Source organism: Saccopteryx leptura, chromosome 3 (assembly GCF_036850995.1).
Source record: "Saccopteryx leptura isolate mSacLep1 chromosome 3, mSacLep1_pri_phased_curated, whole genome shotgun sequence".
Classification (NCBI taxonomy): Eukaryota; Metazoa; Chordata; class Mammalia; order Chiroptera; family Emballonuridae; genus Saccopteryx; species Saccopteryx leptura.
Genome location: NC_089505.1, coordinates 130,318,722 through 130,340,843, shown reverse-complemented (window position 1 = coordinate 130,340,843; position 22,122 = coordinate 130,318,722). Strand labels below are relative to the sequence as shown.

Here is a 22,122-nt window from a genome sequence, read left to right as displayed (position 1 = left end):
GCGAGATGAGGCTGCATCACTTTACTTCGTATACACCTAAAAATTCCCATAATAAAAATGAAACAGAGGTACATATATGTGCGTGAAAGTTTGTTTATTTATTTATTTCCAGTCATTCAAAGCAGGGCACATTAAAATTAAAGAACCCTAGCTCTATTTGACAAAATAAATTTTTTTTCCTAAAGACTAAACCTTCCCTTCAAACACACAATTATACAAAAGTAAAAATTCTGAAAAAAAGTAGAACATTGTTTTAACTGAAGTTGCATTTCATACCTATAAATGAACAATTGTTCTACTTTCTAAAATAGGTTTGCTTTGTTTATGAAAGACCTGCCTGATCATGAGTAATGTCTCCTTTACACTGAGTTACTCTTTAGGACCACTAAGTCTAGTTGTGCAGTTTTTGCATGGTTTAACGGCACCCTGTGGAAGGCAGAGCAGGAGCTGAGAACGGGCCCCGATGCCACTCCGTGAGCAGTGTGCACCTCGATACAGAATGTGTCAGAAGCAGGGGAACCTTTGAATAACTAGTCCACCCAGATGAGGCAATGGTGAGGTCAGTAGCTCCTCCCCGTGCTGTGGAGCCTAGAGTCTACCCAGGAAGATGGGCATTAAACAAGCATTCTTTCCAAAACACGAATCTGTTCTTCAGTAGATTCCTAATTAGAAATCTTCAAGGGTTTCTCATTGCTCCCAGGAACTGGATTAATCATGCTTCTGTCATCTCTGTAGTTCTGTGTCACCTTTGATTCCCACCACTATGGTAATCTATTTCTTTTATTAGTCGTGCTGCATTTCCTCTGCCACAGCTCCCTTGTGTACACTGTTTCTGCTAACCTGGATCCTGTACCATGACCTGTGAGCCACCCTTTAACTGGCTCCTCGTCACCCTTTAAATCTCAGCTTACAGGGCCTTCTTAAATCCAGAGTAAATCCTTTCTGTTCTCACAGAAACATCTCACTCAGCTCCAGAGCATTCACCTCAGTTTCTAATTAGACATTTATTTTAATGATGATTAGGTTAATGAGTATGCACCTAGCAAAGTATCTACAACAAAGCAAATATTTAAATATGTGAATTAGCACTTTTTAACAATGAGAGCAGCTTGGAGTCACAACCTTGATAATCTGAAACTGAAAAATTACAGCACAATTACAATAAAACTTTAAGCAATAAAACTTCAATTAGCAGAATAAGGTAGGGATAATGGGAAACAGATTTTTGAAGAAAAAAGTCCTAAGACTTTTTATCAGGAATTTAGTGAAAAAAACAAATTCTAGAATGTGTTAAGCCTGGCCAGAGAAAGCCAAATCTTTGTGTGCCCTCTAAAATAATCGATCACATTGAAGCATTACAAGAAATTCAGTCATGAATCACTCACACGTCATTTTTTTCATACAACTGAAAAGCAAACTAATGTACATTAGAAACTTTTTCAGAAATACTATCTTTAATTGAGCAATAATAATAATAATAATAATAATAAAGAAGAAAACTCAAGCATGCAGAAAAATCTAAAGCATTCCCCAGGTGTCCAAGTAGTGTTCATTTTTCAGCAATAGCCATTTAAATAGCATATAAAACTGACCAAAAATAAATCTTTCTAAAGTTAGACAAAAATCAACATTCATAAGTATACCTTTTAGATGATATCTATAGAGATTTAAAAATACTATATAGCAATGTACACAGAATAATACTTTTCTTCAATTACAGCTCAGTTATAAAGAAATGAAATAGGCCCTGGCCGGTTGGCTCAGCGGTAGAGCGTCGGCCTGGCGTGCGGGGGACCCGGGTTCGATTTCCAGCCAGGGCACATAGGAGAAGCGCCCATTTGCTTCTCCACCCCCCCCCCTCCTCCTTCCTCTCTGTCTCTCTCTCCCCCTCCCGCAGCCAAGGCTCCATTGGAGCAAAGATGGCCTGGGCGCTGGGGATGGCTCCTTGGCCTCTGCCCCAGGCGCTAGAGTGGCTCTGGTCGCGGCAGAGTGATGCCCCGGAGGGGCAGAGCATCGCCCCCTGGTGGGCGTGCTGGGTGGATCCCGGTCGGGCGCATGCGGGAGTCTGTCTGACTGTCTCTCCCCATTTCCAGCTTCAGAAAAAAAAAAAAAAAGAAATGAAATAATTATTATCCCTGGTTCATGGCCCTCCTCTTTATTGGTCCACAAATGGTCTGTTTTTATTTATTATTTTTAATGATATAAGTACCTACAAATCCATCATCCCAATGAAATGCCAGGGCCTTTGCATACCTTCCATCTAGCCATACAGTAGTTGCCCCCCACCTCATGAGCTTCTGCTCACCCAAAGTGGCCATCACCCTGCAACCCCTGCTCGTCCTTCCCTTGCTTTCTCTTTTATAGTGTTATTTATACATGTATGTATGTGTGTATGTGTATCACTCTCTCCATATATATGTAAAGTATATAGTCATATGTGCATTTTATTTATTTATTTTCTTTTTTGTGGCAGAGACAGAGAGAGTCAGAGAGAGGGACAGATAGACAGGAAGGGAGAGAGATGAGAAACATCAATTCTTTGTTGCGGTTCCTTAGTTGTTCATGATTGATTTCTCATATGTGCTCTGACCTGGGGGCTACAGCAGACCAAGTGACCCCTTGCTCGAGCCAGCGACCTTGGGCTCAAGCTGGTGAGCCTTGCACAAACCCCATGAGCCTGCGCTCAAACTGGCGACCTCGGGGTCTCGAACCTGGGTCCTCTGCGTCCCAGTCCGACGCTCTAACCACTGTGCCACTGCCTGGTCAGGCTTATATGTGCATTTTTATTTTAACTTTTCCTAGGTTTTAAAAAAAAGGTATCATTCCATATATAATATTTTAGGACTTGTTTTATTGAGATTCATCACATTGTTGTGTTTGCTATAGTTATTTAATTTGACCACTGTGTAATATTCCTTTGTACTTACTCATTTAGTCTCCTGTCAATGGAGAGGCTATTTCTTCATACAACTTTCCACTAAACAAAAGGATATTTAGGTCATTGCTACAATTTTGCAATTATAAATAGCACTGCTGTGAACATTCCTGTACATGGTAAGATTTTCTCTTTGATATATACCTGTGAGTGAAATTGATGAGTCATAGTTTATATGAATGTCCAATTGTTTCCAAAAAAGAAAAATGTCAACTGTTTTCCAAAGAAATTTTGGCAATACTAAAATATTTAAGAAGGTTGTGTATTTATGTATTCTCCAGACACCATACACATTTCTTATGACATGTTTAATTATGTTTCCTGCCTGTTTTTATTGTTGATTATGCTTTTATTATTTATGTGTGACATATAGAAATCAATATTTTCTATAACATCCATTAAGATAATTAACATGTCCTGGTTCCTAACTTTTTAAAAGTATATATATTTTTCAGTCATCGACTTACATTGAATTTGGCTTTCACTTTTTCTTTCTTCTCTTCTTTTCAAGTGAGGAGGGGAGATAGACTACTGCATGTGCCCCACTGGGATCCACCCAGCAACACCCATCTGAGGCCAACGCTCTGCCCATCTGGAGCCATACTGGCTACCATGTCATTTTTAGGACCTGAGGCAGAGGCTCCATGGAGCCATCCTCATTGCCCAGGGCCAGTAAACTCAAACCAATAGAGCCATGGCTGTGGGAAGAGGGGGGAAGAGAGAGAAAAGGGGGAGAGGTGGAGAAGCAGATGGTCGCTTCTCCTGTGTGCCCTAACCTGGAATTGAACCCAGGACATCCACACACTGGGCTGATGCTCTACCACTGAGCCAATCGAACCGGCAGGGCCTTGTTCCCCCCCCCCCTTTTTTTTTTTGTATTTTTCTGAAGCTGGAAATGGGGAGAGACAGTCAGACAGACTCCCGCATGCGCCCGACCGGGATCCACCCGGCACGCCCACCAGGGGCAAGCTCTGCCCACCAGGGGGCGTCGCTCTGCCACGACCAGAGCCACCCCAGCGCCTGGGGCAGAGGCCAAAGAGCCATCCCCAGCGCCCAGGCCATCTTTGCTCCAATGGAGCCTTGGCTGCGGGAGGGGAAGAGAGAGACAGAGAGGAAGGGGGGGGGGGTGGAGAAACAAACAGGCGCCTCTCCTATGCGCCCGGGCCGGTAATCGAACCCGGGTCCCCCGCACGCCAGGCCGACACTCCACCGAGCCAACCGGCCAGGGTCTTTTTTTCCCCTTTAACTAAGTCTATATGTAGCTCTAAAGCAGGCGTCCCCAAACTACGGCCCGTGGGCCACAATGCGGCCCCCTGAGGCCATTTATCCAGCCCCCACTGCACTTCTGGAAGGGGCACCTCTTTCACTGGTGGTCAGTGAGAGGACCACTGTATTTGGCAGCCCTCCAATGGTCTGAGGGACAGTGAACTGGCCCCCTGAGTAAAAAGTTTGGAGACCCCTGCTCTAAAGGATAACTAAAAAAATGTATGTGTACATATTTATGCAATATTGTTATCAGGCATAAATTTAACACATCATGAATGGTATCAAATATCCAATCAAGTTTCTTGATTAGCTTATAATGTTTTGTTTTTATAATTTTATTCAATTAGGATTCAAATACAATATATACATTTGGTTGATATGCGTCTTATGTTTTTTCATTTATAGGTTGCTTTTCTTTTTTATTCCTTTGTTGAAGAAAACCTTTGTTTTTCTGAGAGTCTCATTCTGCTGATCCAGTCTTTATAGTAGCATAATGCATAATTTCTAGCCCCCTTTTAGCTCTAGAGACTTGATCAATTTCAATAGGCTACTGTACATGTTGAGCCAAAGGCATATAATGCCCATCTCTCTTTTTTGGGATATTAACAGCCATTGCCAGTCAGAGCCTAGATTTATTAATTCATACTGAAATTTTAAATGCTGGTCAATTTGTATGGCCTAATGAACTATTTAAAGCAAATCCTCATCCAAAACCTCCTTCCTCAAACCACTGTCTCTGAAGTACCAATCACCAGATCACACTATCCAACACCTTTTCTCAGTATAGCCATTAACCAATCTCCTTGCCAACTTGCCCACATTCTGATTTAGTTTTTTCCCCCACTCTTACTATGGTCATCTTTGGGGTATAAATCATACCCATTTAGACAAGTTCCTTGACCACCTCACCTCTATCTATCTTTTCCTCCTATGCACAGCCCCACATCTCAGGGACACATACTGTCTAAGACTAACTCTTCCCATTATGCACTGGATCCCCCCTTGAACTTCTTGTTTATCTACATTCACATCCTTAGTGATCTTATTCAGTCTCAAATACCATGTATATGATGACTTCTAAATTTATCTCTAGTTTACAGTTCTCCCCGTAACTTCGGATTCACATATTCAATAGCCTATTTGTATGTTTACTTGGATGGATAAAAAACATGTCAAATTCATAAACCCAAAATAAAATTCTTAATACCACCCCTCAACACCCCACCTCAAGCTTCTTTCTTTTACAGCCTCCTCCACTTCAATTAATGGGAAATCCATTCTTTTATTTGCTAAAGATAACCTTGGGGGCTTCCTTGACTTCTCTACATCTAATCTGTCAGTGAATGCTGTTATTTCTACCTGGAAATCATATACAGAAGATGCTTATTTCTCAGTACCTTCCAGACAATGCTCTATTCCAAGGCATCATCTCTTTTACCCAGAATACTGCAATTGACTTGCATCTGGTTTCTGTGCTTCAACAGTAGTCAGGCAATATCCTACTTCTGATCAAAACTGCAATAATGGCTTCCCATCGTACCCAGAGTAAAAGCCAAAATCTTTACAAAGACCTTTAATAACCCACGCAAGCTGGTTTGCTGATTCATCTCTGAAATCATCTCTTACTTCAATTCCCCCTAGATCATTCTGATCCCTTGATCTCTGGCCTGTGGGAATTTCCACCTCAGAAACTTTGTGTTTGTTGTTCCCCCCATCTCTTATTTTCCTCTTCAGGTATCTGCTTGGCATATCCCCTCACCTCTACACTGTCTAACATACATGATATTTTACTAATATAGGGTTTATTGTCCAACTCCTCTAAGTGTTTTTTCCCCCCAATTTCTTGTTGTTGTTTTTTTTTTTTTTTTTTTTTTTCTAATTTCAAAGGAACAAATCAGGCTTAAGATGTCACCCATTTAGTTCCTTACAGAGAAGTTCTGTGAAGAAGTAGCCTTAGGGTGAAAGGTCTGGAGACAGTGTTTTATATATTTTATTTTATTTGTTTTACAGAGACAGAGAGAGAGTCAGAGAGAGGGACAGATAGGGAGGAACGAAGAGAGATGAGAAGCATCAATCATTAGTTTTTTGTTGCGCATTGCGACACCTTGGTTGTTCATTGATATCCTTCACATATGTGCCTTGACCGTGGGGCTACAGCAGACCGAGTAACCCCTTGCTCAAGCCAGTGACCTTGGGTCCAAGCTGGTGAGCTTTACTCAAACCAGATGAGCCTGCGCTCAACTGGCGACCTCGGGGTCTCGAACCTGGGTTCTTCCGCATCCCAGTCTGATGTTCTATCCACTGCGCCACCACCCAGTCAGGCCCCCCAATTTGAGTTAATAGAGAAACCGTGCAATAAATATCCTTACTTCTTGGCATTTAGTTTTCAAACTTTCTTGCTAATTCTAGAGACCCATTCTGTAACAATGAAACAATTCTTGGCAGCTAGTCCAAGACTGGACAAAACAAACAAAACTACAAAAAGGATCAGGTCTCTCTCCTTGTTTAAATCACTAACATTATTAGAGGCTATGTCAATAAGCTTGTTCTGCAGCAAGAATGCATGAGAGTGCTTTTTATTTTTTTAAATTCAGATCCACAATTAAAGAGGCAATGTAACCAAGTGGATTCAGCACAAGTTAGGAAGCCAGAAGTTTTAAAGATCAAATTCACCACTGCCAATTACTTTCTGACCAACCCTGAAAAGGTTATAGAATGTTCTGTAACTCCTGCAACAAAGCAAAATAGCAAATAGTTAAATAATTCTAAACCAGAATGAGGTAATGAAACCAAAGTTAAACAATTATAAATAATTATAAAAACTGAGGTAAGAAAACACTGGTAGTGTAAATGCTGAGGTCGCCGGTTTGAAACCCTGGGCTTGCCTGGTCAAGGTACATATGGGAGTTGATGCTTCCAGCTCCTCTCCCCCTTCTCTCTCTCTGTCTCTCCTCTCTGTCTCTCCCTCTCCTCTCTAGAAAAAATGAATAAATAAAAATTTATAAAAAAAAGAAAACACTGGTAGAATGACATCAAAAATAAATCTTCACGACAAAACTTGCAACCCCACTTCCTGACAAAATCTGTGTTTGTCAGAGCAGCTCAGAACCCAGGGCTCGTACCTCCCCTGGGGTCCTTTAGGGTTGGCAGTCTAGATGAGGAGGACAAGAAACAAGGTAAATACCTAGATTTCTCTCCCTTCTCCACTCTCACTTTGCCATGTGATACTTTTAGTCTGGCTTCCTGGTTTTATACTCTTACAGGAAGTAGCCACTCAGTAAAAAAAGAACAAAGAAACACAGCTTAGAAGACACTCATGTCTGACCAGGCGGTGGTGCAGTGGATAGTGTCGGCCTACGATGCAGAGAACCCGGGTTCAAAACTCCAAGGTCGCCAGCTTGAGCGCAGGCTCATCCAGCTTAAGTGCAGGCTCATCCAGCTTAAGTATGGGCTCATCAGCTTGAGTGCAGGGTTGCTGGCTTGAGCGTGGTGTCATACGCATGACCCCATGATCCCTGGCTTGAGCTCAAAGGTCACTGGCTTGAAGTCTAAAGTTCCTGGCTTAGCACAAGGTTGCTGGCTTGAGCAAGGGGTCACTCGCTCTGCTGTAGCCCCCACTCCAGTCAAGGCACATTTGAGAAAGCAATCATTGAATAACTACGGTGCTACAACAAAGAATTGATGCTTCTCATCTCTCTCCCTTCCTGTCTGTCAGTCCCTCTGTCTCTCTCTCTCTCAAAAAAAAAAAAAAAAAAAGTCACCCAATAGCTAGAATAAAGTCATTACTAACACAGAGTCAGAAGCACAAAACCACTCAGAATCATGAAAGAGAACTGGAATCAGCTCACAGATTGCCAACTCCCGCTTTGGGCCAATGCACCTCAAACACAAGGCATTACACCAGCGCAAATACATTTAATCCTCAAATAACACCAATGTAAAGTTAAGGAAACAAAGAAGAGGAGAGGTGAGTCACTGATCTCATAGGTTTACTTAAATTCTTATGATAATCTTTAAAATCCTATACATATATATATTTTATATCATCTAGAACAATAGTCCCCAATCTTTTTGGGCCACAGACCAGTTTAATGTCAGAAAATATTTTCACGGACCGGCCTTTAGGGTGGGACGGATAAATGTATCACGTGACCGAGACAAGCGTCAAGAGTGAGTCTTAGACGGATGTAACAGAGGGAATCTGGTCATTTTTTAAAAACAAAAAATATCGTTCAGACTTAAATATAAATAAAATGGAAATAATGTAAGTTATTTATTCTTTCTCTGCGGACCAGTACCAAATGGCCCACAGACCAGTACCGGTCCGTGGCCCGGGGATTGGGGACCACTGATCTAGAATATACCATAGGTTCTAGATGATAACCTTATAATCAAGTACTGCCATGCAATTTCAGGAGCCTTTCTGTTTGTTTATAATTGAGTGCAGTCTCCATGGTAGTGGTGGAGAACTGAGTCACCATAGGTTATTCAATGTCATGCCAAACCCAAGAAAAGCTTTCTCTGAACAGTCAGTGGCATATTCATACTGTTATTAAGATGCGCTGAATGAGCCCCATTACTGAACATAGCAACAGAGTTCACTAGCAATATATATAGCTACTGATACTAAAGACTAAATTATTTTCTTAGAGTTTCATAGGTTAGAAGTCTGACATACGTCTCACTGGGCTGAAACCAAGGTGTCAGGAGAGCTGCATTGCCTTCTGGAGGCTCTTGGAGGGAAATTTGTTTCTCTGTATTTTCCAACTTTTAGAGACCTGAATTCCTTGTCTCGTGGTCCCCTTCCTCCATCTTCAGAGCCAAAATAGAGCCAGTTGAGTCCTTCTCACATTTTAGCCCTCTGACCTTGCTTCCAGTCTAAAATCTCTATGACTCCTTTGACTCCCTCTTCTACTTTTAAGCATCATTGTAATTAGTTTGGGCTCACCGAGACAACCCAGGGAAATCTCCCTGTTTTAAGGTCAGCTGAAGCTCTGGCCAGTTGGATCAGTGGTAGAGTGTCAGCCTGGTGTGTGGAAGTCCAGGTTTGATTCCCAGTCAGGGCACAAAGGAGAAGCAACCGTCTGCTTCTCCACCCCTTTTCCTCCCCCTTCTCTCTCTCTTCCTCTCCAGCAGCCATAGCTTGACTGGTTTGAGCAAGATGGCCCCAGGTGCTGAGGATGGTTCCATGGCCTCGCCTTAGGTACTAGAATAGTTCAGTTGCTGAGCAGTGGAGCAGTGGCCCCAGTAGGGGGGCTGTTGGGTGGATCCCGGTTGGATGCATGCAGGAGTCTATCTCTCCCCCCACACACACCTCTCACTTAATTAAAAAAAAAAAAAGGTCAGATTAGCAACCTTAAATCTGTAGATTAAAAAGAAGTTCTATAGAAAGTAACCTCCTAGGGTAATCTGATCATAGACTCCTAACTGGGCAGGTCATGGTAGGGAGTTGCATCCCAGACATGTAACTTCTTTAGTAAAAAGCTTATCTTTATCTTAAGCAAGGCCTATCTGTTCTTTCTGTACATTGAGGTCAACATACTTTTGAAATACCTCTTTTCAGACCCCTCCTTCTAAAGTATGACCACCCTTAAGAGAGCACATAATCTTTACTATAATCTGATCCCCACCTCACTTTCTCCCACCTTCATGTAGTCTTCCTTACTTAATCTTCTTAACCCTCCTTACTCGCAAATGCATGAAAGAAACTGAAAACTGTTATTCTCAGAAGCATTTCTCCCAATCTTTTGATATCTTGCTTCTAGGATTTATCCTCTGCCTCAAATAAACTTTTATAAAAATTCTGTCTAGGTTTGAACATTTTTACATTCACAAATCTATAACTTAATTCTCCTTTTCTGGGGATTAGAACATCTTGGGGGCCATTATTCACCTACCACAGCTACTATTCTAGCCTTGTTATGAGCTATAACAGTGTACCTACAAGATTATCAAACTATTCCCAGTTAATGCTGACCTCAAAGATTTCTCAGTAACAAAGTTTAGGCTAAATATATACAGGCTTTCTCTGCAATATTATCTGAAGCAAAATAAATAATATAGTATTAGACCTCCTTCTACTAGTTCTACTACTTAACAGTGACTTGGTTTTGCAAAACACCATTTTTTGTCACACTACACTATAAACATTATTTTGAATTTCATTGACTTCATTATTTTAGTTGTATCTAAATTGTGAATTTATTTTGGATTCCTAATTGTGTCAAAGCTATAAGCATATGGAGTTTACATTTACTATAGTTCTTTGTTTCTGTATACTAAAGTAACAGTATAGTCATATGTCTTTTAAAAGAGGGACACATTCTGAAAATGCATCATTAGGCTATTCTGTTATTGTGTGAACATCACAGAGTATGCTAACACAAACCTAGATGGTAAAGTCTGCTACACATCTAGGCTATATAAGACAACGTGTTACTGCTCGTAGGCTATAGGCCTGTATAACATGTTACAGTACTGAATACTGTAGGTCAGTGTTTTTCAACCAGTGTGCCGTGAGACATGGTCAGGTGTGCCGTGGGGAAATTAAACATGGGTCTCCGAACTACGGCCCGCATGCCAGATACGGCCCACGGAGGCTATTTATCCGGCCTGCCGCCAGCCGCCTCCATTCGAACATAAACATTCCCCTCACAATCCCTCCAGCTATCAGCGACAGGAAGAGTGGAGGCATAGGGAACGCTCACTGACCAATCACCTTCTAGGATTCATCCCGACCACTAGTGATGAACCAATAGTAGGCCGCCTCTCATCCACACCCAGGAAGGTCCCCGCTCGAGATGCCGCGCACTTGTCATTGTGTGGCCATGGCGAGTAGTTGAAGCTGCTACTCCCCCCCATGGTTCCGATTTCTAATCCTGGTCAGGACTGGAGGTAATGTTGCCACCACTAGCTGAAGCCTCAGCCTCAGCTGGTTATGTCTATCCTGATGGTGTATATGATATTTGACCTTTTTCCTTTTAAAAGAGGCCCCTGCAGAGGGTGATATACAATGCATCACAATGTTATCTAACTTTAAAGCTAATGTTTGCTGATCTTCCTTTGGACAGTTTTTGGTTATCTGTTGCCAAGGAGTTCCCCATTCTGGCCAACAAAGCTATTTTGACATTGCTCCCGTTTTCAACCACATATCTATGTGAGCTGAGCTTCTCAATCTTGACTGCGATAAAAACTAAAAACAGAGAGCCTGACCGGGCGGTGGCGCAGTGGATAGAGCGTCGGACTGGGATGCAGAAGACCCAGGTTCGAGACCCCGAGGTCGCCAGCTTGAGCATGGGCTCATCTGGTTTGAGCAAAAGCTCACCAGCTTGAGCCCAAGGTCGCTGGCTCCAGCAAGGGGTTACTCAGTCTGCTGAAGGCCCACGGTCAAGGCATGTATGAGAAAGCAATCAATGAACAATTAAGGTGTTGCAATGTGCAATGAAAAACCAATGATTGATGCTTCTCATCTCTCTGCCCCTGTCTATCCCTCTCTCTGACTCTCTCTGTCTCTATAAAAAACAAAACAAAAAAAAAACAAAAAAAAAACTAAAAACAGAGAGACTGAGAACTGTCGAGGAAGAGCTTCGTGTGTGTCTTTCTACCATTCCTGCCAGGATATCCCTTTTGTGTTCATTGAAACAGGCCCAGGTTTCACACTGAGTATAAATACATTTAGAAACTATATTATTAACTATATGTATAATATGTACTGTGTTAGAGTGTCATTCTGTGTCATTTTGGTAGGTGGTGTGCCCCAGGATTTTGTAAATATAAAAAATGTGCCGCGGCTCAAAAAAGGTTGAAAATCACTGCTGTAGGTAACTGTAATACAGTAAGTATTTGTATATCTAAACACTATCTAAACATAGAAAAGGTACAGTAAAAATCTGGTATAAAAAGCCTTAAAAAACGCTCCACCTGTCTAGGGCACTGACCCTGAACGGAGTGTGCAGGGCTGGAAGATGCTCCAGGGAGTCAGTGAGCACTGCAGGAACGCGGCAGCCCGGGACATTACTGCACATGACTACAGACTTCATGAACACTGTCCCACAAGCCCTCCCCCAGCCCCCTCTGACAGAAATTGAACCCTGAGGTTGTCAGTGCTGCTTCGTGAGCAGATATGTGGGCTGGACTGACTGGAAACATCCAGGAGAAACTGGCAGGGTAAGGCATAGATTACCACATAGTGTCAGGGGAAGTGAAAGGGGGCCTGAGGATCAGGAGGAATGAGACCTCAGATGGAGAGATCAAGGAACACAGAGGACTGACACGGCAACGTGGTTTTGGCTATTCCATCTTGGAGCAATGGTCAGATTAAGAAATTTTGTGGTATTCATACACTCACACACACACACACACACACATACATACATACATACACATGAGGGTGTTTAAGATGAAGAGAATATAGAACTGAGGACTCAGTATTTTAACTTTAGAAATTTACTTTGGTTCCCTTGACATTATCTGGCACAAAGAACTAACACTGAATTAATAGAAGAAAGCTTTACATCATTACTGAAAAGCATTTCCAAAGTAGAGGGACAGGCTGGCTCCACACTGCCGCAGAAAGCTCTCAGCAAAGTGGCAGTGGCACTTACTAGTTGTAAAAGCAGCTCCTGTGGACCTGTGTCCTTGTACAGAATCTTAGGTCCTCAGCAAAGAATGAACAGCTGTTGTGGACCGTAAATGGCAAAAAGCCTTTGCAGATTCGAGGCTTAGCAAAAGAGACAGTTCTCCCCCCTCCACCTCCATATTGGCTATGATGCTGAGTATTTGCACCCACTTCACTTGCTACCTTAAGTTGCTGGAAGCAATTTACGTGCCCTTCCTCTTACTCTTTGTTTGTTTAGATGATGGTTGATTTCACTTATGCATGGTAGGGGGATTCCTATTTATGCCTTGGGAGAGTTCCTGTTTTAGCCTTGGATGTGTAACTTTGTATCAAGGACTTCCTTGATTTGCATATGGCTATATAATAAAGCAAACTGGGGCTATGGGGCACTCGGATATTGACATCAGCATTTGAAGAGTCCTCCCGGTCCCATTTTTTCTTAATAAGTACGTTTCCTTAATTCTGCACCGTTTTTAGGAGCTGCGCTGGTCCGTGGCAGACAGCAATGTTCTCTGAAGACCATGAAGCTAGGTCTGGGAGGGCTGTGGCGCCCTCTGGACACGGTGCACTGGGGGGACAGGCTCCTCCGTGCTGAATAGGTCAATGAGTGACTAATAGGGATGTAATGTGAATACTCAAAACTGAGGTGCTGTAAATGAGAAGGAATCTACTGCCAAGCCCTAAAGATATTGCTCCTGTCAGAGAAAAAGGTTCCTCCTGAACAACGTATCTTCCATTTCTTATAAGAAATTCAGCTCCATTATAACCTTATGGGACAAACGTTGTACACATGTTCCACTGTTGGCCAAAACATCACCATGCAATACATGACTGTATATTAAAAATATACACAAATTTATTTTTCCTTTAAAAGAGATTTATATAACTCGATTTTGTGCAGAATAGATATTAACAGCATGGAGTTTGGAATCAGATATGAACTCAGCTACCAGCTCCACAACTTATTAGATATTTGACCTTGGACAAGTTGCTGATACTCTTTAGATATGCAATATCCTTACCAATAAAATGAAGATAATATCAGGAGGATGAAGTGAAATTATGTATGTAAAACTCTCAATATAGCTTCTAGCCATCATTAGGTACTCAATAAGTAAAAGTAATACTTATTTTATAAAACTTTACCCAAGCTTTAAGATAAACAAATACAATTTCCAGTGTTTAGCATATCACATTTTCTCAGTGAATATTACACCATAATTTCAAATGATTTAAGGGAATACTGTTGCATATTTAATGTCTAAATTTTCAAAAATTAATTACATTGGAATTTATTTAATTGGCTTATTTACTAACATCTAATAAATATTTACTTATCTTCTAAGTTTGTAACTTGTCTTATCCCCTCAAGAATTCATTTGCCTTCCCAAGAGCTTTACTACCAATAATTAAAGTAATATTGCAATTATATACTCTGGTAGGTAATCTTTAATAGTTACTTTCTACCTTTTCAAAAAAAAATACCCTGAATATGTTAATGAAAATTGACTAGAAAGAAAATTACAAAATAAATCTAGGAATATCGAAGTCCTAAAAAACTTCAAAGTGAATACTAGAAATAAGAGTCAACTTCCAGCCTGACCGGGCGGTGGCACAGTGGATAGAGCGTCGGACTGGGATGCGGAGGACCCAGGTTCAAGACCCCAAGGTCGCCAGCTTGAGCAAGGGCTCATCTGGCTTGAGCAAAAGCTCACCAGCTTGGACCCAAGGTCACTGGCTCGAGCAAGGGGTGACTCGGTCTGCTGAAGGCCCACGGTCAAGGCACGTATGAGAAGGCAATCAATGGACAATTCAGGGGTTGCAATGCGCAACGAAAAACTAATGGTTGATGCTTCTCATCTCTCTGTTCCTGTCTGTCCCTGTCTATCCCTCTCTCTGACTCTCTCTCTGTCTCTGTAAAAAAAAAAAAAAGAGTCAAAAAAAAAAAGTCAACTTCCAAAGCTGAACCCATCACTTGAAAACAGTACCAATTTTGAAACAATAACTTTTAATTCTACACCAAAAGTATGCAAAAAAGAATTGATAGAGGTTAAATAAACACTTGCTAAATATAAATATGAAAAGAAGTCCTTTTATGAAAGGTTAATCAAAGACAAACTATTTGTAAATTCATAAATAGTGTCTCAAGACAGTTTCTCTTTTGGTTTACTGAGTACAAAAATACTTACAGTTTGATAATATGTGGATGACGAAAGAGTTTTAGATTTTGAATTTCGCGTTTTATTTTTCCAACAACATCTAAACTGCGAATCTTCTGTCGATTTAAGATTTTAACTGCCACTTTATGGCCTGTCAACTGATGTTCTCCAACTGAAAACAAAAGAAAGAAAAATAAACTGCTGTCATAGCAACACACTCATTTATTTATACTTCCGCTGTACCCTGTTTCTTTCCTCATATAAACTACTTTTATATCACTTAGTGCAACAGAACTGAAGTTAACCCTTTCACTTGTCTCTTTCACTAGTGTACACTACTGAGGGCAGAAAGGGTATTTTAGTCTTCTTTGTGTTCTCAGCACTGAGCACAGAGATGTTCACTAAATATTTGTGGAAAGGATCACTGAATTCTATATTCCTACGTAACAAATATAATCACACTTGGAATACCTTGGATAGAATAGAATTCACTATGTTTTGTTAATCTCTTTATTTCTCCTCTTCTGGTTAATGCTAGTCATTGTATTACAGGACAACATATGATTGCTGTAAAATTAAAAACTCCTCATTTCTTTCATTACTATTTTCTCAGAAAACTCATGTGTAGTCCTTTTTTGGCCTTTTTCATAAAATCTCCCTGTATTAAAAGAAATCCAGTATTTATATTTCCCCTTATTTGATCGAATCTCTACTTCTTCCAAACCCTCATAGTACAGTTACGTTTATTTTTAGATATTATGTGCCATTTACCATTTTTAAGCTATTATAAATATTTATGTTTTTTGACAAATCATATGGCATGAGCTATTAGTTCATACATTTCTTGAATGACAGTCAGTATTCATCTGAATCAGGAAGTACATAGCATAGGGCACATAAAAATGATAAATAAATCTTGTGTTAAATGAAACAATAGCCTTTCCCCTTTCCTATAACACGTGCACAGTACCCACACTACTAGTGATATACTTAAATGCTGTTCTGATGAAAAACTCCTCACTTGAGGAACAAATGTTTCAGCCCCCCTTTCCTGTTTGTTTATTCAGTCTAAAAACATTTTACTGAGTACTTACAACATGACAGGACTGTACTGATCAAAGACATGAAAAGAGAGGTTTATTAGGTCTCTATTTAGTGTGGGCTGGAGGAATATCAGCAGTAAAAGAGATAAGTTTTGTATGGTATTAAATCTGTTGGAAGACTATTAGGGATACTTTATTTGTAAAGGGAGAACACAGACAAGAACAAACATTAAAGAAAACCAAAGATAAACAAATTTGCCATAACTTGTCAAGTATATTAGTTAGTACTCAGACCACTATCTATTCTGACAGGAACACTAAGGAACATTCATCCAAGAAACAACTATTTAATGAATGCCTACTATGGTATGTGTTGTACTAGGCTCTTGGGATTTAAGTGGTTAGCAAAGTAGTTTTGTCACACCACTAGTTGTGCCAGTATCTATTCCACCCTCTTTCCCAGACATAAGACTCCCAAATTACACCTGAGCACATGCCTATTAAGAGTAAAAATTGTGTTCTAGCATCTCTTGTAACTATGTGGCCACGTGACTATGTTCCTGTGTTCTGGTCAATGACGTGAAAGCAGAAACGTTTCTAACAACTTCTTCATCCCTTCCTACATCCTGAAGCCTGGAATTCCAAGCCACCATCTTGTACCTTGAGGACAGGATTAAAAAGGTTAGTAATGAGAGGAGAAAGAAGCCCATGCTTCTGACACCATCAGACATGACAAGTCTGAACTACCTGCCGATTGTTATAAGACAGCAAAATACTATTTTGTTTAAGCCAGTCTTATTTTCAAAATTTCTGTCATTCACAGTTAAATATAATTAATGCACTATTCAGAATACTATAAATCTCAAAAGGCTTGAATTTACTTCCTAAAATTTCCAGTTTTGCTGAACTACTAATCATGCACTAATAAAAATAAATGATAATTTATAGTCCATACAATTTCTTGGATTAGTTTTACAAATTTATCACCCATTAGTGGTTCATCTTGTTTTTCCTAAATTATAGACAAATTGCAAACAATATTCTAAACCTATGGACTTTTACAGGAAAAAATCTACATTTATACAATCTACAATTACACAATACATTTTTGAATTTTACATTTGTTAAGGTGAAGAACTGTCACATAGAAGAATAAAAGTGATTTAAATTGTTCTAGAGACAGAACTGAAAATAACAGAACTTCAACTAATGGAGTCATGAATGCTCTTCTCAACTCCTTTTTTACCACTACTAAAAATTTCCTTTCTAATATAACTACTGGACCTTCAATATACTTTTTATCCACAGGACGTGTAACACTAAAATCTACTTGATTCTCAGTTCATCTTTCAATACTCGATAACAGAGGGTTGAAGGTCAGGTCTCTTGTAGTCTTTGTCTATTGCCAGGGCACAGTTCCAGGCAATCCACAATAAGCCAGAAAAATGGGATACAGAGAGGCTAAGAACTTGCCCACAGTCATTCAGCTACGAAGTGGTAGGGCAGGGATTTAAACCCAGCAGTGTGCACCATTCACTATTTAGACAGCGGATGCTCAGCCATTTGTCAGGATTATAAGTAACAGGTTGGACTAGATCAAGCCTAATTCCCCTTCCAAGTCTTAAGATTTTTCTAATTACATCCCCAAGGATCATTCCACATGACAGGTATAAGACTTTTAAGCCACTCTAGCCTCCTGATGATTTTAGTTGCTATTTTCTGGATGCCCTACATCTTTGACATGTTTTTCTTGATGCACAAGAAGACTTCATATATCTGAATTATGTATGTAGCTATAAATACATGACTGTTTTTGCACAAAGACTCCAATTTTTCAAATCTCCATCATTCATACTGAAGTCCAGTATTCTTTACCAAACTGCAGATCCTATATTTTTATTAAATATATATAATTTGGAACACTTCTCTTTCTATACACCGTTACTAATTCATACAAAATACTTCCTCATTCAATTTTAATATCATAGAATTTAAATTATATCTAATAAAATAAAGGGATAATTAAAAATAAAGCTTTGATTATTTTAGGTCTGAATTATAATGTTTATCTTCTAGGCTCAAACAAAGAGTTGTCAAAACATCTTTTTTTTTTTTTTTTAAATAAATTTTTATTAATGGTAATGGGATGACATTAATAAATCAGGGTACATATATTCAAAGAAAACATGTCTAGGTTATTTTGTCATTAAATTATGTTGCATACCCCTCGCCCAAAGTCAGATTGTCCTTCGCCACCCTCTATCTAGTTCTCTGTGCCCCTCCCCCTCCCCCTAACTCTCCCCCTGTCCTCCCTCCCCCCACCCCTGGTAACCACCACACTCTTGTCCATGTCTCTTAGTCTCATTTTTATGTTCCACCAATGTATGGAATCATGTAGTTCTTGTTTTTTTCTGATTTACTTATTTCACTCCTTATAATGTTATCAAGATCCCACCATTTTGCTGTAAATGATCTGATGTCATCATTTCTTATGGCTGAGTAGTATTCCATAGTGTATATGTGCCACATCTTCTTTATCCAGTCTTCTATTGAAGGGCTTTTTGGTTGTTTCCATGTCTTGGCCACTGTGAACAGTGCTGCAATGAACATGGGGCTACATGTGTCTTCACGTATCAATGTTTCTGAGGTTTTGGGGTATATACCCAGTAGAGGGATTGCTGGGTCATAAGGTAGTTCTATTTGCAGTTTTTTGAGGAACCACCATACTTTCCTCCATAATGGTTGTACAACTTTACAGTCCCACCAACAGTGAATAAGGGTTCCTTTTTCTCCACAGCCTCTCCAACATTTGCTATTACCCGTCTTGTTGATAATAGCTAATCTAACAGGGGTGAGGTGGTATCTCATTGTAGTTTTGATTTGCATTTCCCTAATAACTAATGAAGCTGAGCATCTTTTCATATATCTGTTGGCCATTTGTATCTCTTCCTGGGAGAAGTGTCTATTCATGTCCTCTTTCCATTTTTTTATTGGATTGTTTGTTTGTTTGTTGTTGAGTTTTATGAGTTCTTTGTAAATTTTGGATATTAGGCCCTTATCTGAGCTGTTGTTTGAAAATATCATTTCCCATTTAGTTGGCTGTCTGTTTATTTTTATATCAGTTTCTCTTGCTGAGCAAAAACTTTTTATTCTGATATAGTCCCATTCATTTATCTTTGCCTTCACTTCTCTTGCCATTGGAGTCAAGTTCATAAAATGTTCTTTAAAACCCAGGTCCATCAGTTTAGTACCTATGTCTTCTTCTATGTACTTTATTGTTTCAGGTCTTATATTTAGGTCTTTGATCCATTTTGAATTAATTTTAGTACACGGGGACAGGCTGTAGTTGAGTTTCATTCTTTTGCATGTGGCTTTCCAGTTTTCCCAACACCATTTGTTGAAGAGGCTTTCTTTTCTCCATTGTGTGTTGTTGGCCCCTTTATCAAAGATTATTTGACCATATATATGTGGTTTTATTTCTGGGCTTTCTATTCTGTTCCATTGGTCTGAGTGTCTATTTTTCTGCCAATACCATGCTGTTTTGATTATCGTGGCCTTATAAGATAAAGTCAGGTATTGTAATGCCCCCAGCTTCATTCTTTTTCCTTAGTATTGTTTTGGCTATTCGGGGTTTTTTATAGTTCCATATAAATCTGATGATTTTTTGTTCCATTTCTTTAAAAAATCTCATAGGGATTTTGATGGGAATTGCATTAAATTTGTATATTGCTTTGGGTAATATGGCCATTTTGATTATATTTATTCTTCCTATCCAAGAACAAGGAATATTTTTCCATCTCATTGTATCTTTTTCGATTTCCCTTAACAATGCTTTGTAATTTTCATTATATAGGTCCTTTACATTCTTTGTTATGTTTATTCCTAGGTATTTTATTTTTTTTGTTGCAATCGTGAAGGGGATTATTTTTTTGAGTTCGTTTTCTAATATTTCATTGTTGGCATAGAGAAAGGCTATAGACTTCTGTATGTTAATTTTGTATCCTGCGACCTTACTGTATTGGTTTATTGTTTCTAATAATCTTTTTGTGGAGTCCTTCGGGTTTTCGATGTATAGGATCATATCATCAGCAAAAAGTGATACCTTTACTTCTTCTTTTCCGATATGGATGCCTTTTATTTCTTTGTCTTGTCTGATTGCTCTGGCCAGAACTTCTAGCACCACTTTAAATAAGAGTGGAGAGAGTGGACAACCCTGTCTTGTTCCTGATTTAAGGTAGAAAGTCCTCAGTTTTATGCCGTTTAAAATGATGTTGGCTGATGGTTTATCATATATGGCCTTTATCATGTTGAGATATTTTCCTTCTATACCCATTTTGTTGAGAGTCTTAAACATAAAATTGTGTTGTATTTTATCAAAAGCCTTTTCTGCATCTATTGATAAGATCATGTGGTTTTTGTTCTTTGTTTTGTTGATATGGTGTATTACGTTAACCGTTTTGCGTATGTTGAACCATCCTTGAAATTCTGGGATGAATCCCACTTGATCATGATGTATTATTTTTTTAATATGTTGTTGTATTCGGTTTGCCAGTATTTTGTTTAGAATTTTAGCATCTGTATTCATTAGAGATATTGGTCTGTAGTTTTCTTTCTTTGTGCCATCCTTGCCAGGTTTCGGTATGAGGGTTATGTTGGCCTCATAAAATGTGTTTGGAAGTATTGCTTCTTCTTCAATTTTTTGGAAGACTTTGAGTAGAATAGGAACCAAGTCTTCTTTGAATGTTTGATAGAATTCACTAGTATAACCGTCTGGGCCTGGACTTTTATTTTTGGGGAGGTTTTTAATAGTTTTTTCTATTTCCTCCCTGCTGATTGGTCTGTTTAGGCTTTCTGCTTCTTCATGACTCAGTCTAGGAAGGTTGTATTGTTCTAGGAATTTATCCATTTCTTCTAGATTGTTGTATTTGGTGGCATATAATTTTTCATAGTATTCTACAATAATTCTTTGTATATCTATGATGTCTGTGGTGATGTCTCCTCTTTCATTTTGGATTTTATTTATTTGAGTCCTGTGCCTTTTTTCCTTGGTGAGTCTTGCCAAGGGTTTGTCAATTTTGTTGATCTTTTCAAAGAACCAGCTCCTTGTTTTATTGATTTTTTCTATAGTTTTTCTGTTCTCTATTTCATTTATTTCTGCTCTGATTTTTATTATCTCCTTTCTTCGGCTGGTTTTGGGTTGTCTTTGTTCTTCTTTTTCTAGTTCCTTAAGGTGTGAAGTTAAGTGGTTTACTTCGGCTCTCTCTTGTTTGTTCATATAGGCCTGAAGTGATATGAACTTTCCTCTTATTACTGCTTTTGCTGCATCCCAGAGATTCTGATATGTCGTATTTTCATTTTCATTTGTCTGTATATATCTTTTGATCTCTGCGCTTATTTCTTCTTTGACCCATTCATTTTTTAGAAGTATGTTGTTTAGGTTCCACATTTTTGTGGGTTTTTCCCCCTCTTTTTTGCAGTTGAATTCTAGTTTCAAGGCTTTATGATCAGAAAATATGCTTGGTACAATTTCAATTTTTCTAAATTTGCTGATATTGTCTTTGTGGCCCAACATATGGTCAATTCTTGAGAATGTTCCATGTACACTAGAGAAAAATGTATACTCTGTCGCTTTGGGATGAAGTATCCTGTAGATGTCTATCATATCCAGGTGTTCTAGTATTTCGTTTAAGGCCACTATATCTTTATTGATTCTCTGTTTGGATGACCGATCTAGAGCTGTCAGCGGTGTATTGAGGTCTCCAAGTATGATTGTATTTTTGTTAGTTTTTGTTTTAAGGTCAATAAGTAGCTGTCTTATATATTTTGGTGCTCCTTGGTTTGGTGCATATATATTAAGGATTGTTATGTCTTCTTGATTCAGTGTCCCCTTAATCATTATGAAATGACCATTTTTGTCTCTGAGTACTTTTTCTGTCTTGTAGTCAGCATTATCAGATATGAGTATTGCTACACCTCCTTTTTTTGGGTGTTGTTTGCTTGGAGTATTGTTTTCCAGCCTTTCACTTTGAATTTGTTTTTATCCTTGTTGCTTAGATGTGTTTCTTGTAGGCAGCATATAGTTGGATTTTCTTTTTTAATCCA

The 22,122-nt window shown here is 39.2% G+C and overlaps 1 protein-coding gene across 2 annotated transcripts in view; it reads right to left on the bottom strand.

Annotated features, from left to right (window-relative positions):
* Positions 1 to 22,122, bottom strand: part of PRKAA2 (protein kinase AMP-activated catalytic subunit alpha 2) — a 66,954-nt gene that overhangs the window by 21,638 nt on the left and 23,194 nt on the right. For both annotated transcript variants that reach the window (XM_066376391.1, XM_066376392.1), the window contains one exon: positions 15,008 to 15,149. In XM_066376391.1, coding sequence (XP_066232488.1) covers positions 15,008 to 15,149 — 142 coding nt within the window. The remainder of the gene's footprint in view (positions 1 to 15,007; positions 15,150 to 22,122) is intronic.